This window comes from Monopterus albus, unplaced genomic scaffold, assembly GCF_001952655.1.
Source record: "Monopterus albus unplaced genomic scaffold, M_albus_1.0 scaffold241.1, whole genome shotgun sequence".
Classification (NCBI taxonomy): domain Eukaryota; kingdom Metazoa; phylum Chordata; class Actinopteri; order Synbranchiformes; family Synbranchidae; genus Monopterus; species Monopterus albus.
Genome location: NW_018128121.1, coordinates 371,718 through 386,029, shown reverse-complemented (window position 1 = coordinate 386,029; position 14,312 = coordinate 371,718). Strand labels below are relative to the sequence as shown.

The 14,312-nt window shown below is 39.3% G+C and overlaps 1 protein-coding gene across 2 annotated transcripts; it reads right to left on the bottom strand.

The window, feature by feature from the left end:
* Positions 1-701: 701 nt before the first annotated feature.
* LOC109971977 (cell division control protein 42 homolog) lies at positions 702-14,131 on the bottom strand. Of its 2 annotated transcripts, none has more exons than XM_020620555.1 (6): positions 14,028-14,131; positions 9,454-9,594; positions 7,065-7,137; positions 6,646-6,755; positions 4,084-4,281; positions 702-987 (listed from the first exon to the last, which is right to left on the bottom strand). In XM_020620555.1, the coding sequence occupies exons 2-6, from the start codon at positions 9,556-9,558 to the stop codon at positions 898-900; spliced, it is 576 nt and encodes a 191-aa protein (XP_020476211.1). In that variant the 5' UTR covers positions 9,559-9,594; positions 14,028-14,131; the 3' UTR covers positions 702-897. The 2 variants fall into 2 exon arrangements, with proteins under 2 accessions (XP_020476211.1, XP_020476212.1); XM_020620556.1 differs by having other exon boundaries at positions 14,015-14,072.
* Between the last annotated feature and the right edge of the window lie 181 nt (positions 14,132-14,312).

The following is a 14,312-nucleotide window of genomic DNA, read 5'->3' as shown; positions in this document are numbered from 1 at the left end:
GGAGTCTGCTAGCAGACTCATTACTTCTGGATGCCTTTAGCTCTCTAAGTGATTACCACACTCCAAATGGCCTGTGACTCTGCTCTGTGAAAATCTGCACTAAAAGGGCTGGATACTAGATGGTAAGCTTTACCAATTCACTTTCCTCAGAGACAGAGAGAGAGCGCAGTGAAGTTTGAATCACATTGCGGTCAACTACAGAATCCTGGCAGACCTACAGTGTCCTTAGTGGATGAGAGCATGTCTATCTGGAACATGGAATAAATATCTCAGACTTGTCATGTTTGAGGGGAAAAGGGTGTTGGCAAACAAAAACAAAACAACACTACTCTGTTAGTATTTCTTCTGGTAGTGCTGAGCAAGATCGTTGAGACTGGGCGATGTGTGTGCTTGTAAGCAGAGGGGACAGGACCAGCAGCATGAGCAGCCACCCGTCAAGTAGCTGGGTCAGGCTGGGGCAGGGCTTATACCCCTGACACCTTTACACTGGCTGATTATAAGTAGAAGTAACTGAAACGTTGATTAGGCCACAACACTTGACTGAATTCAAATTAATCTATCCAAAGGTAGACAAAACAAATTCTACTTGTAGCTTGGTATCTGGATCTTGAGGCAATGGCACCCTGCCCCCAAGCCCACAGCAGCCTGTTGGCCAGGTTAGGTTCATCTTGTGTCCCAAAATCAGACTTGGAGGTGAAGCGTCTTATTATTGCAGAGATTTATTTAAAACTTGGTAGGCTGTTGCCGTTAATAGTCTTCTCTGTGGAGGACAATGCTGTAAACCAGCCTTAGCAGAGCAAGGGAAAGGGGGTGGGGGCAGGGGAAGAGGGGTATTTGTGTGTATGTATTTAAGATGTGTGTGTTATGTGTGTGTGCTTTGAAAAAGGTAGGAGCCTCTTATAGCAGCACACATTTGCGTTTCTTCTTGGGCTCTGGGGGCTCCAATGCAGCCAATATCGCCTCATCAAACACATTCTTTAGGCCTTTCTGTGAACGCAAACACACAAACATGGGGCTCAGTGAGGGGGGCAATGCAAACACATGCAGGGGTCAAATAAAAAATGCTGAGGAAACAATATCAACTTAAACACAGGAAAAATAACATTTGAAAACAAAATTTGCATTGAACATAATTTAGTGAAACTATGTAAAAAGCTGTAGGGGTGTAAAAATATTATATACTAATGATTTTGTGTAAATCAACTCAGATCTACTATGAACAGCTCAAGAAAATATTCTGGCTGCCTTCATGTGGTTGTTTCAGCAAGTTGTGTGAGACAGATCAGGGATAACGTGCTGACAACAGAAATCACATGCGTTCTGGGTGCGCAATGCAGCTAAATCAAAGGCAAGTCAAACAAGAAAGTGGAGGGAAAAGAGCTAAACCCCTGACACTGCAACACAAAACAAAAATGAAATCTGAGCATCACTCCACATCTCCTGGTTTTTACACTGACTCTGCCCTTTGGAGAAAAAAAAACAGACATCTACATTTAACATAAGCCATTATAAAGTCAGAATCCCACCAAATTAGCTCTATACTCAGCCCAACGATGAACGGTTCTTCTCTCTATCTGCTCCAGCTACTTGCATCATGAGCCTGATCATGTGTAGTACGCAGAGATGCACTACACAGTAAACCAGTAAGCCCCTCAGCATCGCTGAACTCAGTCCACTAACCCCACTTAGCTCTTTTCTTACAAAGCAGTGGAAGTAGAAGTGAGTTAAAGAAAGGAAAGCAAGCTCTTTTGTCCTTTATTAATTCATTTCACAGCTCATGTCACAATTCTAGCTCTTGTATTAACTGGACTTCTAATACAGCAAGATATGCACCACAGTTACTGGCACATTAGTTTCATATATCAAGTTGGGCTCAAACATGTCAGAATGCATTTTTTTAGAAGACCACAAATATTTAAAAATATGATGTGAAGCTGAGCTTTAAACCAAGTCAATAAGACAGTGCCAAACAGGAAAAACTCTAGTGGTTATTGTAAAAATGGCCAAACACTCCCTACATTTTAGTGTTTAAAAGCCCTGTAGATAACTGCATTCAGACTCCAAGTCCTGTTAATCAGACATCAACAGTAGTGCAAAAAAAAACACATTTGCATTAGAAATGCAAGCTCTGTTTAGTGTTGAGATCAGTCTCAGTGTGGAGCCATTATAAAGCCACCACCCACACTGGAGTCCACACACCATTCCCACCTACTGCAGGACAGAGGGGAAAGGCCACATCCTACATCCTCTGTTAGATATGGCTCCACTGTTGGACAGGGGCCATGTTAATGAGTGCTGGCCCAAAGTAGGAAAACCAAGAATGATACAGTGGTGAAGAGAGAGATTTATGATGGTAGACTAAGCAAACACCCATCCAGAAGTAAAACATGAACTGCACACCAAACAAACTAAATGTCAGTAGCTACAGGTTAGAAAAGACGGTCAGTTAATTGGGCCATAACACAAACATTAGTTGCCATGCACTTTCAATATGTAGCAGTAGAATGGGTCCGGAGTTAGACCAGAATCAGACTGATGGGTTGGTGAGTCAAATGACTGAGATTGGTCTAGATTTCAAAACCAGCACATATAAAAATAGAGAGAAAGAAAAGAGAGGAAAGGAGAGAGATGGGTGCAGAGAATGGAAACAATCGGAGTAGGAAGAGATGAGTGGTGACACAGAGAAAGTTTAAAATATACAACATTTCCTCTTTCTCTGCGTCTCAGGAGGCTCTAGGGCAGCTAGGATAGCTTCATCAAATACATTCTTCAGCCCTCGCTACAATGACAGGAGAAGGAAGAAAACAGCACAATTAACACAGCAAACAGAGACAAACAGATGGAAAGGAGGATAAGAGGAACATGGCAGATCAAAGACAAAAGCATGTGTGTGACATCCCAACAGAAGGTGTGACAGTTAAGGGGAGTGAACTGTGGACTGACAGTGAGGTGTGGACCGACTGCTGAGATTGCCAGCAGGAAATAGGAAATGACATCAACAGCTGTACAACAGTGGTGCCAGGGAGAGAAGGGGGAAGAGGAAGGAAGGAGCAGAGGAGGGAGGTGGGGGCTACACCTCAGCTGCATCAGCACTATTGTTCTCTGTCTGAGTGAGGCCTAACTCATCAGTCCTCCTTTCAGTCAGGTTCCCTCTGGTCGCTTCACTACTCGGGTTTTTAACAGTGATGTGCCAATACCAACACAAGTACTACAGAGTTGAACTTACAAATGAACAGACAGATTTATTAATTATACAATCCGACAAGTATTGAGAACTGCAATATTAAATCCTGGATTTTATAATACTTCACACCCTTTTCTCTTTGTCCCATTCAAACACTTAAAGGTAATAGAATATAATTTGTTGGCTCACTCACTGGCCATTACATTTCTCATTCAAATCATTAACATGTAAAATAAGTGAGTCGTGCTACCAGGGCCACTGTTCCAAAAAAAACCAAAAAAACATCGTGCTACCAGGGCCACTGTTCCAAAAACAAAAAACAGAGGTTATCTTTTGAACTTCATGTACAGCAGCATTTTCATACATCACAACATATTTTGCCACTTGAAAGAAAATTTCACCTACTCTGTGGCCATTCTGGGTGTGGGAGTCAGATCCTAGGCCAAGGCCTGGGGCCACACTGTGCAGGGAAACTCCCAGTGAAATAGTTCAATAGACAAGACTAACAACCGTCACTGGGCTCTTGTGTTTTGATCAGCCTGGTAGGTCATTTGTCAAAGCCTACAAAGCTCCCGTGATCAGTTACAGATTCTGCTTCACAAGGCCTAAACTCCTCTCTTCACCTGCACTAACACTAAATGCAGTGTTTACTGTAGCCAAGAGCCACTATGAAGCAAGGCAAGGTTTTTATCATGATGATTTACAGTCACTGAAACCAAAGCAGCATGCACAACTAAACTCAGCCATAACGTGCAAAGGCCGGGTAGAATGTAGACATGTTACTCTTTCTTCCACTTTCTTATTTCTTGCCATCGAGGTATGAATCATATGCATCTCAAAGAAAGTATATATATGTGAGACAATAAATCCTCTATATATAAATATTTACAGTTTATTACCTGCGTGAGGGCTGAGCACTCCACATATTTCACAGCCTTGAGGTCTCTCGCCAGCTTCTCAGCTGTCTCTGGAGTTATGGGTTTTTGCTTGTTTTTGGCCAGCTTCTCTATGGTGGAAGGGTCATCCCGCAAGTCAATCTGAGTGCCAACTAGCAGGAAGGGGGTCTTTGGACAGTGGTGAGTGATCTCTGGAACCCACTAGATACAGAGACAATGATCAACACACTGTGTCACAAGCATCATCAGGTTTTCAATAGCATTGATTGGATTAAACTGTCATTATGACCAAGTATCTATTTTCCTGTTAACTGGGGTTTTAGTAATCCTGGGAATTAGGGCTGCATGATATTTTATATCATCACGATGTGCACATGCGCAATAGTCACATCACAGGATATGTAATATCAAGAAAGGCAAATTAACACAAACACATCATACTAAAATGTTTTTGCTGCTTGATACAAAAGGAAAACACACAATTCTAATTTTCCATGATTAATCTACAAGAGAAGTCTGTCTGATACAATATAATTTACTCCAATGAAAGGATTCTTAGGTACACAGAATCTGTTGCTAGTGTGTCACATGCAGGCTGTGTGCGCACAGTGAACCACCAATTACAATTATTATTGATTAATTTATCAAATGACTATAGCAGGCCCTGCCCCTGCCAGTTGTGAACCATAACATGAAAGATTACGGAACAGCAGAAGACCTCTACAAGTAAGGCTTAGTTGCAACTTTTCATCATGCAAAAAACATAGTACCAGTAGAGGTGGAAATATTTGGCAATCTCACGTATCGATGTGGATTCTGATTCTTGGTGTCACGATTCAATCTAAAACGATTTTCTATTCAAAAACAATTCAACCCAATGAAAAAGAAGGGCACTATATTTTGGCTTTTACTTTAATTTACTGAGTGTCATACAACTGAATACTTCTATTTTAGGTTATGTTTTAATGCAACTACTTTTTTGAATGCAGGACTTAGAGCATTTCTACACTGTGGTATAGCTACGTTTACTTCAGTAAACAACTTGAGTAGCCTACTTATTCCACTTTTTTGGTAGCTAGCATGTGTTGTAAGCAAGCAAGCAAAATGTATTTATATAGCACCTTTCTAAACCTACATTACAAGGTGCTTAACAGTAAAGCAAAAAAATAAAACCACGTGTGGGGGGATGGGGATGTGTTGTTGTTAAAGTTACATTTGCAGTAGTGGAGAAAAGTGTCTGTGCTGCAGTGTTACTACAAGAACAAGATCCAAAACGGGCACAGGTCTGTAGTGCCGACTCTCTCTTCAGGAACTCTGAGCAGAGTCCCGTAATCTACTTTCATTTGCCAATCTCTCCCCGCCTTTAGCTGGCCTGCATCCTGCCTGTTCAAATTGACTGTCTTCCTGCCTTTTTCACCCTCACAATCAAACAAAACACCCTCATTTCTTCTTCTCTTTGAGTTTACGTCTAAGTGCCTACTTTCAATAGCTGCTGCTAAACATTTCCACACTTGATTATGTCTCCAGCTGTTTTGCACACAGAGGATGTGCCCAAGTGATACAACACCTAAACTCAAGGGATATGTCAGGTCCTCACCTATCCCTCTATTCAGATTTTGGGGAGACAGAAGTACATCATAAATTGAGCCTAGAATGAATCTAATCTTTCCTGCTCCGTGTCCCACATTTCCCTTCCATTCTATGTCTTCCCATCTCATCCACTGTCCCTGCTGAGCCTGTGAGACTGCCTTTGGACATCTACCTGCCTCTGGAATGGCAGGCAGGGGGATATAAGTAGAATATTATGGAACTTTAAATGGACATGTGGTCCAGCCAAATAAAAGAGTCCCCTACACTGTCTACTTCATTAATGAGGACTTCCCAACTGAAAAGCTGCTGTTTGGAAACGTTTTCCCGGAGGATCATTAAGTGAGAACCTCTCAACTGAGATGAGAGAAACGGCAGCAGGTGAGGCCTAGATGAGAAAGGTCAAGCCTGTACAACAACAGATAGCGTGGTAAAGGCTGTTGCCCTGAACAAGTGGACCTAGGTGCAGTGCACTGGCTACTAATTTAGTTGGTTAAGTCATAACCATGTGTATTAAACTACCTAATTTCCCCCTCCAAAATCACTTCAGAAGAGTAGTTACAGTGCTCACCTACTTTTGTGTTTGGTGTGTTGAAACCAACTGCTGCACACATAAAATGGTCTTCAGAGTAGAGTCAATTTTCAGCTTTTTAAAATTATACATTTTTACTTTCTATACAGATGCACTCCCCTACAAAATCACCCCAACCATTCTAGAATGATTAATTCTTTCCTAATACAGTTATTCAGATTATCTGGTGAAAACTTTTGTATTTTTTCCATTTAGCAATATATGTCACAGGGGAAAAAACAGCAATGTCAGTTTTTTTTGCAATATCATGCAGCCCCTACTGGTTATTACTATCTTACACAATATTAAATTTAAAAAACATCAAAAACAAAGCACCCATATCTCACAATGAAGAGGGAAAAAGACCAATGGCAAGGTAGAAAAAGAAAAGGAAGAGCCAGGCTTGCCTTTTCTTTGACATTTTCAAAGGAGGAAGGGGACACGACGGAGAAACAGACGAGAAACACGTCTGTCTGGGGATAACTCAGTGGTCGTAACCTGTCGTAATCTTCCTGACCTGGAGAAACCACAAGCAAACATGTTTAATTTGCATAGTATGGCCATCAAGTTGGCAGTACTGATATACTGGACAAAAAAACGACGCAGAGCAACAAAATCACAATGCTCATGTCAGTCTAAAGTCGAACTGCCATTAACACACAGCCTCCATTCAGAAATGTCAGTGAAGGAAGACAACCTATAACTTTTGCCATGACTTCCATTTAATTTCAAAGAAACACTTTGGGGTAATAGATCCATAAACTGAACACGCTGGATGAGCACAACTAAACAAGTGTAGGCTATAAAAAGAAAATAAAAGACTTACCTGCTGTATCAAACAAGCCCAGGGTGTAAGGCTCACCCCCAATCATTACAGTTACAGCATAGTTATCAAACACCTACAACCCACAGACCAAAACCAATAGTTAGACACTCATTATAAAGCAGTAAATTGTGTATACAATTTATTATCACTAGATTTTAACAAATATGGTGTAGACATTTTAATCTGCATTTACAAGTACTGACATTGACTGTGTGTCAATGTGATTGAATTTATTTTAAACTGAACATCTTAATGCATCAGGTTCCAGCAGATTCAACCATGGACTTTTAAACATAAGGTCCATCTGTACAACAACCATGGCTGAAATTTCATTCACAACATTGAAATTAACTTGGATCATAAGGTGTATTAAACCAAAACCAATCATCCATACAGAAGAGCTTGTTCTTAACTTTCAGACTAAAACTAAAAAAGTACACTGTAACAAATTTCTGTAATTTTCACAGTATTATTACTGTATAATGAACAACATGCTTGCTGTACAACTTGTATACAGTATGTTGCTGTAAATGTGCAGTGCATCACGGTCAAAATTTGTTGGTGGAGGAATTCTACAGTCAATATATTTTTCCTGTGAATTGCAATACAGTAATTTTGAGCATTTTTAGCAGAAACCAGTCTGTCTTTGCTGAATTTCTTGCAAGAGGTCCTGACAGGATTCCACACCTTCTTCAGCCTTTGACTTCAGCAAGGTAACTTAACCCATTACTTTGTCACTGTAACATTACTACATTACATTATTTTAGCTAAGTTTTTTAAGTATAAAGTTACTTGTGTGTGTAACTCTAAGAGTGCACTGGGAGAGACAAGTAGAGACACACACCTTCCATACCTAATAAGCTACTGTGCATAATATTACCAAAATATACTATTTTCTCATGAAGTCTTGGTAGATTTTGTTTTTAATCTGGCAACATTTATTTGTCACTTTGGTGCAGAAGTAAAGTTATTGGATATACTTAAAATCGAATTGTGTGTGTTTGTGCCCATGTGTAATGGTTATGTGTGTGCTGATATGCTAGCTAGCTCCATGTGGAGAAGCTCACACTCGTTTTTCCTATTGCTAGCTACTGTGGGCATGAGCAACATTACCGAGTACTGAAGTGGACCAGGCGAAACAAAACCTCATAACAGTTAAGACTTTTAAAAAGCACACTGACAGGATAATGTGTTTTCTGAGCTTCATCACAGGGCAGATTGCAACAGCTAAGATGAACAGATTTTTGCTAGCCTAGCTTGAGCATACAGGGGTCTCATTCCTGACTTGTAAAAGCATGTACATCCCACTGCATTATGATTTTTGACTTTTCAGTTCTAATTCTTACACATTTTTTTTTTTTGCACCATTTGGTGGGTTTCTCTCAGGCGGAGGAGCTGCAGCAAATAAAACCATGACAAAAGTTGAGACTTAACTAATGTGTTGTGTGTGTGTTCTATGTAATATATGCTACTGCCCTTTTATGCAGTGTTGTTAGTAGTAAAAATATATTGTTGTATTGCCAATGAGAAGTAAGGAGTGAACAAAAATTGTAATAGTACAATTTAGTGTTGCCTGTAAATTTCTGCATCATTAATGAATTTCTTTCAGTACAGGGAGGGAGACTCCAGCTCAGGAAGCGGTACCTAGTTTAGGAAGCAGAATTTTCTTTAGGAACAATAAAAGTCGGTCTTTAACATTTTAAAGTTTACAATTCTACAGGTTTTCATTTAGATTGTGTTTTTAAATATTTTGACTTTTAACTAAACATTTTAATTGTTATCCAGTTATTTACTGCCTATGTATTTTCAATTTTAAAATGTTGAAGGCTAAATGAAATGCTACAATAAAGAAATTTGTGACAAAAAGTAATTTTACAGTTATTAATTTACAGTATTAAAATTAATGCAGTAATGTCTGTTACAGTAGTCTAATATTTGCAGTGATAAAAATAGAGCACCTGTTACTGTGATGACAATTACAGTACAATTATTATTACTATATTATCGATTACGGTACTTTACAGGTACAGTGAAAGTGTTTACTGTAAATGTTACAGTAAACACTCTGCGGAATGTACTACAGAAACTCAGCAGCTAATTGATGCCAGCAAGTTACTGTACATTTCACAGCATGTTTTTACGGTGTATTTATACCAAGTCCTGTATCAGTCTTACATTTTAATGAATTCTGCAACAAGCTAACACAGAGGAGTTAGCCAGAATCATATAAACACCATGAAAATTACTGACTCTAAGGTAAATTTGTCACAACTACAAATGCAGCTACAATGGTGGGACATCATCCATTAACTGCAACTATGTGGTGGTTAAAATAGGGATCATATTCATAAGTCCTGTCTATCAATGTAATAGATGTTCATGGACTTACCGTAGGTACGTATTCAGAGGGAAACTTGTTTGTGGTGTAAGAAATGAGCAGGCATGTTTTACCCACAGCACCGTCACCAACTACAACACACTTGATGGTCTGCATAGCTGTATTTTACAGTCTTCACTCCTCATTCAAGATCTGGAACAGAAAACAAATAGAAAGAAAAATTTATTTTTTAATGGCACTGTAAAAAAAAAAAAAAAAAAAAATATCACACAGACACACATTATAAGCAAAGGTAAAAACTACTTACTATAGAGTTCACCCCCTCCTTTGAGTCGCAGTGGATATAATTCAGCTTTTTTTTATTTAACATTTACATAAGGCTCTTTTTCTTAATCCAAATAAAGAAAAAATTTATGTTTACTATTTACCTCTCCCTCTGGTCAATGTTTAGCTAAAGCACTATCGGCATCAATTACAGTCCTGATGTTGAGAGAACTCCTGGAGTAGCCCTTGAAAAGCTCAGTACCAGATGTTCATTAATTGTTAATGACCTACTGTTGATAAGAAGCACTTTGATGTAACTGTAAAAATGAAGCCTGCTCTTAATCTGAAAATTGATGGGACCCAAGTCCTGTGCAAAAATCTCATCAATTACTTGACGCTGGGATGGTTTAAGTGGAGGTCACCCTGTCCAGTGCAGCGTGGTCTCTCTCTCTCTCTCTCTTGCATAACAGTAAGACTTCATACAGTCATCTTTTGTTTTAGCTTATTCATAACAATTAGCTATTAGCTTAACAAGCTTGCTATGGTCAACAAACTGGTGGTGGATGACAAACAGCAGGCAAAGCTGAAATGATCACTTTACTGCAAGTTTATGTTTAGTGGATGTTTTGATAGATTACTCTTTTTGACTTTTTACTCACGGATGTTTAACTGCATGCCCAGTAACAAGTTTAGGTGTTAGGTGTAATATTTCACTTCACCCAATGCAAGCAAAAAAATGCTCATGCTGTATAGTGCTGAAGGGGTGTGCTGGATTTATAAAAATAAAAACACCACCATTATTGCGAATCGAAGTGTGGCACAATTGTTTCATCTTGATTATTTTATTTTCATAATGACTGGAAGCCAAAATTGTGACAGAAAATAAAGTTTAATTGCTTAGCCCTATCGGTACCACTGAAGCACATCTTGATACTATCTGCATTTTGAGACAGCACACTGCATGTCATACATGGACTGCTCTATCCCTGTTTCTCTTCAACAATTACAGTATATCAGCACTAAGCCACTGCAGAGCTCTGCACCACTGTGTGGGGGTGGGGCTGTCATTGTTAGTCAAGGCTTTGACCCTGTTATGGCTAAATGCCATATTAACTGTTAAAACATATCTGACCATGCTGGAAAGTGTTTGTAGTTGTTTCAAATGGCCATATTGGAAGATAGAGTGGAAAACCTGCCATCACAGAGAGGGGCAGATGTGATCTTATTTAAATAGGGCAATACTGGTCTATATTTTAAGTCAACCTCTTCTGCCAAGACATTCATATTGCTGACCTCAGTTGTACTCATGAAAAGGGATAGTTGGGACAACAATGACAGAAAAGTTCAATTCTTTTCTCCTTCCATGGCTGGCCAATCACTGTTTGAAGTGGGTTGTAACTGTTGCACTGTCACTTTCAGAAGGTTACAGAGATGATTGGACACAGACCCCTCTCATCTGACACTTGTGGGGATGGTGAGTTATCTTACTATCCAAAAAGCAGTTTAAACATAAAGACATCTTTAACCAACAATAACACTGATCCGACAAACTCTGTTACTTAACTTTAGGTGCTAAGATACTTTATGTGACTATCATTCTGAAATCAACTTCCTACACAGTTATGTGCCCTGGTGACCTGTGTTTTGTGCAATTTGATAATCTGAAGTGACTAAAGCTTAACCAACTGGCAACAACCACGTAACATTTCATTAAAGGTTTAGATGAACCCACACTGGTTTGGGGCTTTGTGTGATCTACAACATTCAGCATACAACACAAAGCACCAACTTAAGTGGGACTAAACCAGTTGTTGAGCAAGAAACAACCCTGCCATTGTATGGAGGACTGTTTTTACAACTGGTTAGTGAAAGAACAGTTAGGTTCAGTGCATGGTGATTAGCAGTGGGATGGTACATGAGTACACCTGTACATACTGACCATACCATAATCGTTTAAGCAGCATTCAACTTGGCCTAAATGCTTTCTAAGTATCTTGTATTAAGAGAAGCCTTTCTCTTTATAAGAAGATACTTGTCTCATTCTTATGAAATACATTTACATTATAATGTGATTTTTCTCATTATTACAACATACTGTCCTTATAACTACATGGGCTACCATATTTTCTCATAATAAGGTGAGCTCTGTACAGCATGGACTGAGTGCAGCACACAAACTCACTTTGAGCAGTATGCACATTCAGTTCAGCAGCCTCTCTCATCAACACCTCCCATTTCAACTTTCCACACAATGACCAGCGTTGCACCCAAGAGGTGCGCTCCAGATGGTCCTTGAGAATCACCGATCAGACACTGACATCTACACCCAATAATTAGCCCACAAAATAACACGTGCATGCAGCTCAAATAGCTTGCATGCCCTGATGTTTCAGGCATTACTGGCAACAGGTGAAATCAGTGGCTGCTGTTACTCACACCAAGCTGTGCAGGGCTCATGTTATGGAGTAGAAATAATTTGATCCACTTTGAGGTTGTGTGATATCATATTAGACAGCTCCTCAAGTCATACATTTGAATCTACATATTAGGAATGGGTACTTCAAGCTAAAATGTTATTTGATATTCACAACTATTCACCAACTATTTGAAGATGACGGACCACCTCACATTCTTGAGACTCCCACTCCATGTTGGCTAGCTCCATATTGCTAACGTTGTCATGTACACATGCTGTGACTTTACCAGTAAGACCACATGGTTCCACTGAAGTGGAAAGCAGATTTGCCAGGTTTTCAGCAATATGCCACTCTGCTCAGTTGTAAGCGCTTTCCATGCATCCGTGGTCAGAGACACCTTGTGAAACAACTACGCAGCTCACATGTATTATCATCATACAGTTTATCCAGTCTTGCCATGACCGTTTTTCTTGATGGCTGTAGTCTCTGCATGATTGTGTTTGTATTTGGCGCTGTAGTAAAATGACATACTGACCTCGTTATCTAATGGTGATTGCTGTTTACATCAGCAATGTGAGAACAAGTGTGTGCTTTTCATGAAACTATAGTTCACAAAAGAAAATCGAGGAACGTCTTATAACGGGAGTAAATATTAGACAAAGTCTAAGATAAATACTTCACTAAGCTGGTGGTCATTGACAACAAAGGATATCTGTAGCTGTGATAATGATGCCAGACTTAATCTACGCATGTGTGTTCGTAGGCCAGCTAAAAGACTAGTAGCTGAGATTCAGTTTGATGCAGCGGTTTCCTCACAATATAAAGAACTCTATTTAAAATTAACACTCTTAGACTCAACATCTAGCAAGATAGTTTGCAAGACTGATAATCTCTTAAGATGTAAGCAATATACATTTATACTGAAAACTGCACTACAACATCAAACATCAGTGCATCCAGTTTTACGCTTTACGATCTTGCGACTGGAATAACATCGCATTTCTCATTTACTCAATGATCGGTCACAGCTTCCTTCCACGTTCATATGAGCAAAGGCTTTAAATCTCTTGGACACAAGTTCTTTTAAAACGTTGCACAGTCAGACCTCATATCGAAAAGATAACTCAAGCCTTTCTTTGGGACATTCATTCAAAATCTACAATGAGTTGTCCAGAAATTGACAACATGCTCAGTATTTATGTCAGCACACTGTCACTGTGGTGTATAAATACGTGCCATTATTATTACCGTTAGCCTGTATAATCACTATTCAACAGTTAGCTACATAACAAAAACATTTCAAGATCACCGAAGAGATGACTACCACGTTAGCTTGGATACACTAGCCTTAGCTGCTGCAACATCCTCGGCCTCAATCTGGCCTAATTTCGTCTCTTTTTATCTTTACCCAGTTAGTATTCTAAACATGTACCTTAGCATCGTTCAACCACTACACTCAAAGGCCACGCTTAGATTATAATTTAAAACAACTAACATTTGTTACGCCTTTTATTCAGCTTGTTTTATTCAGTAGCTAATCGCTAGCTAGTAACTAGGTGCATCTTTTGATATTTAAACTACTGACTTTGCTTAAGGTGCAAAAATTAGAAGACTGTTTATACAAAAATCGCCAAAAATTTCGATGCGAACTGTGGCTGCTACACAGCCTCAGAAGATTTATTTACAAGCCGGTCCAATGTTTCTGACAGCTTGTCTGCTTGCTTTGCTAACAACTGTACGTTACTCCACAATTAGCCTTCTAGCTAACTGGCTGAACTAACCTTAGCGGATGCTTTAGCTAAATGACCTACATTGACAACTTAAAACCAATGTACAACAGACGATTAATATGCATGTTAATGACAACACTCATACAAAGAACCAAGCAAAACGACATTCCGGTAACAGATTAAAAAAATAATAATAAATACATTTTTCCCGTACCGTATCCTCTGTCTTTACGCCGGGCGTTGGCAGCTCTGTGCTAGGGGCTTCCCAGTCAGCAGAACAGGGACACGTTGCGTTGTGAAATACCACGTAATTACGTTAATCAATTTGTCTACAACCAGGGTACTTTACCCAAACTAAAACCAAAAACTTAAACAGCATAAATGGTTCCGCAGTTTAGGTAGTGTATGGTTTCAACAATGAAGAATACGGATGATATTTGTAGTCTAAATATGAAACCTGTATTTCAGAATCTGAAAATGAACCGAAGCCCAACCTATA

What these genes read in the sequence shown, in the direction of transcription:
- LOC109971977 (XM_020620555.1), bottom strand. Translation starts at nt 9,558, where the DNA reads ATGCAGACCATCAAGTGTGTTGTAGTTGGTGACGGTGCTGTGGGTAAA. An exon ending in GGGCTTGTTTGATACAGCAG is followed by an intron (nt 6,756 to 7,064) that starts GTAAGTCTTTTA and finishes TGGTTTCTCCAG; the next exon opens with GTCAGGAAGATTACGACAGG. An exon ending in AGTGCTCAGCCCTCACGCAG is followed by an intron (nt 988 to 4,083) that starts GTAATAAACTGT and finishes TTGCGTTCACAG; the next exon opens with AAAGGCCTAAAGAATGTGTT.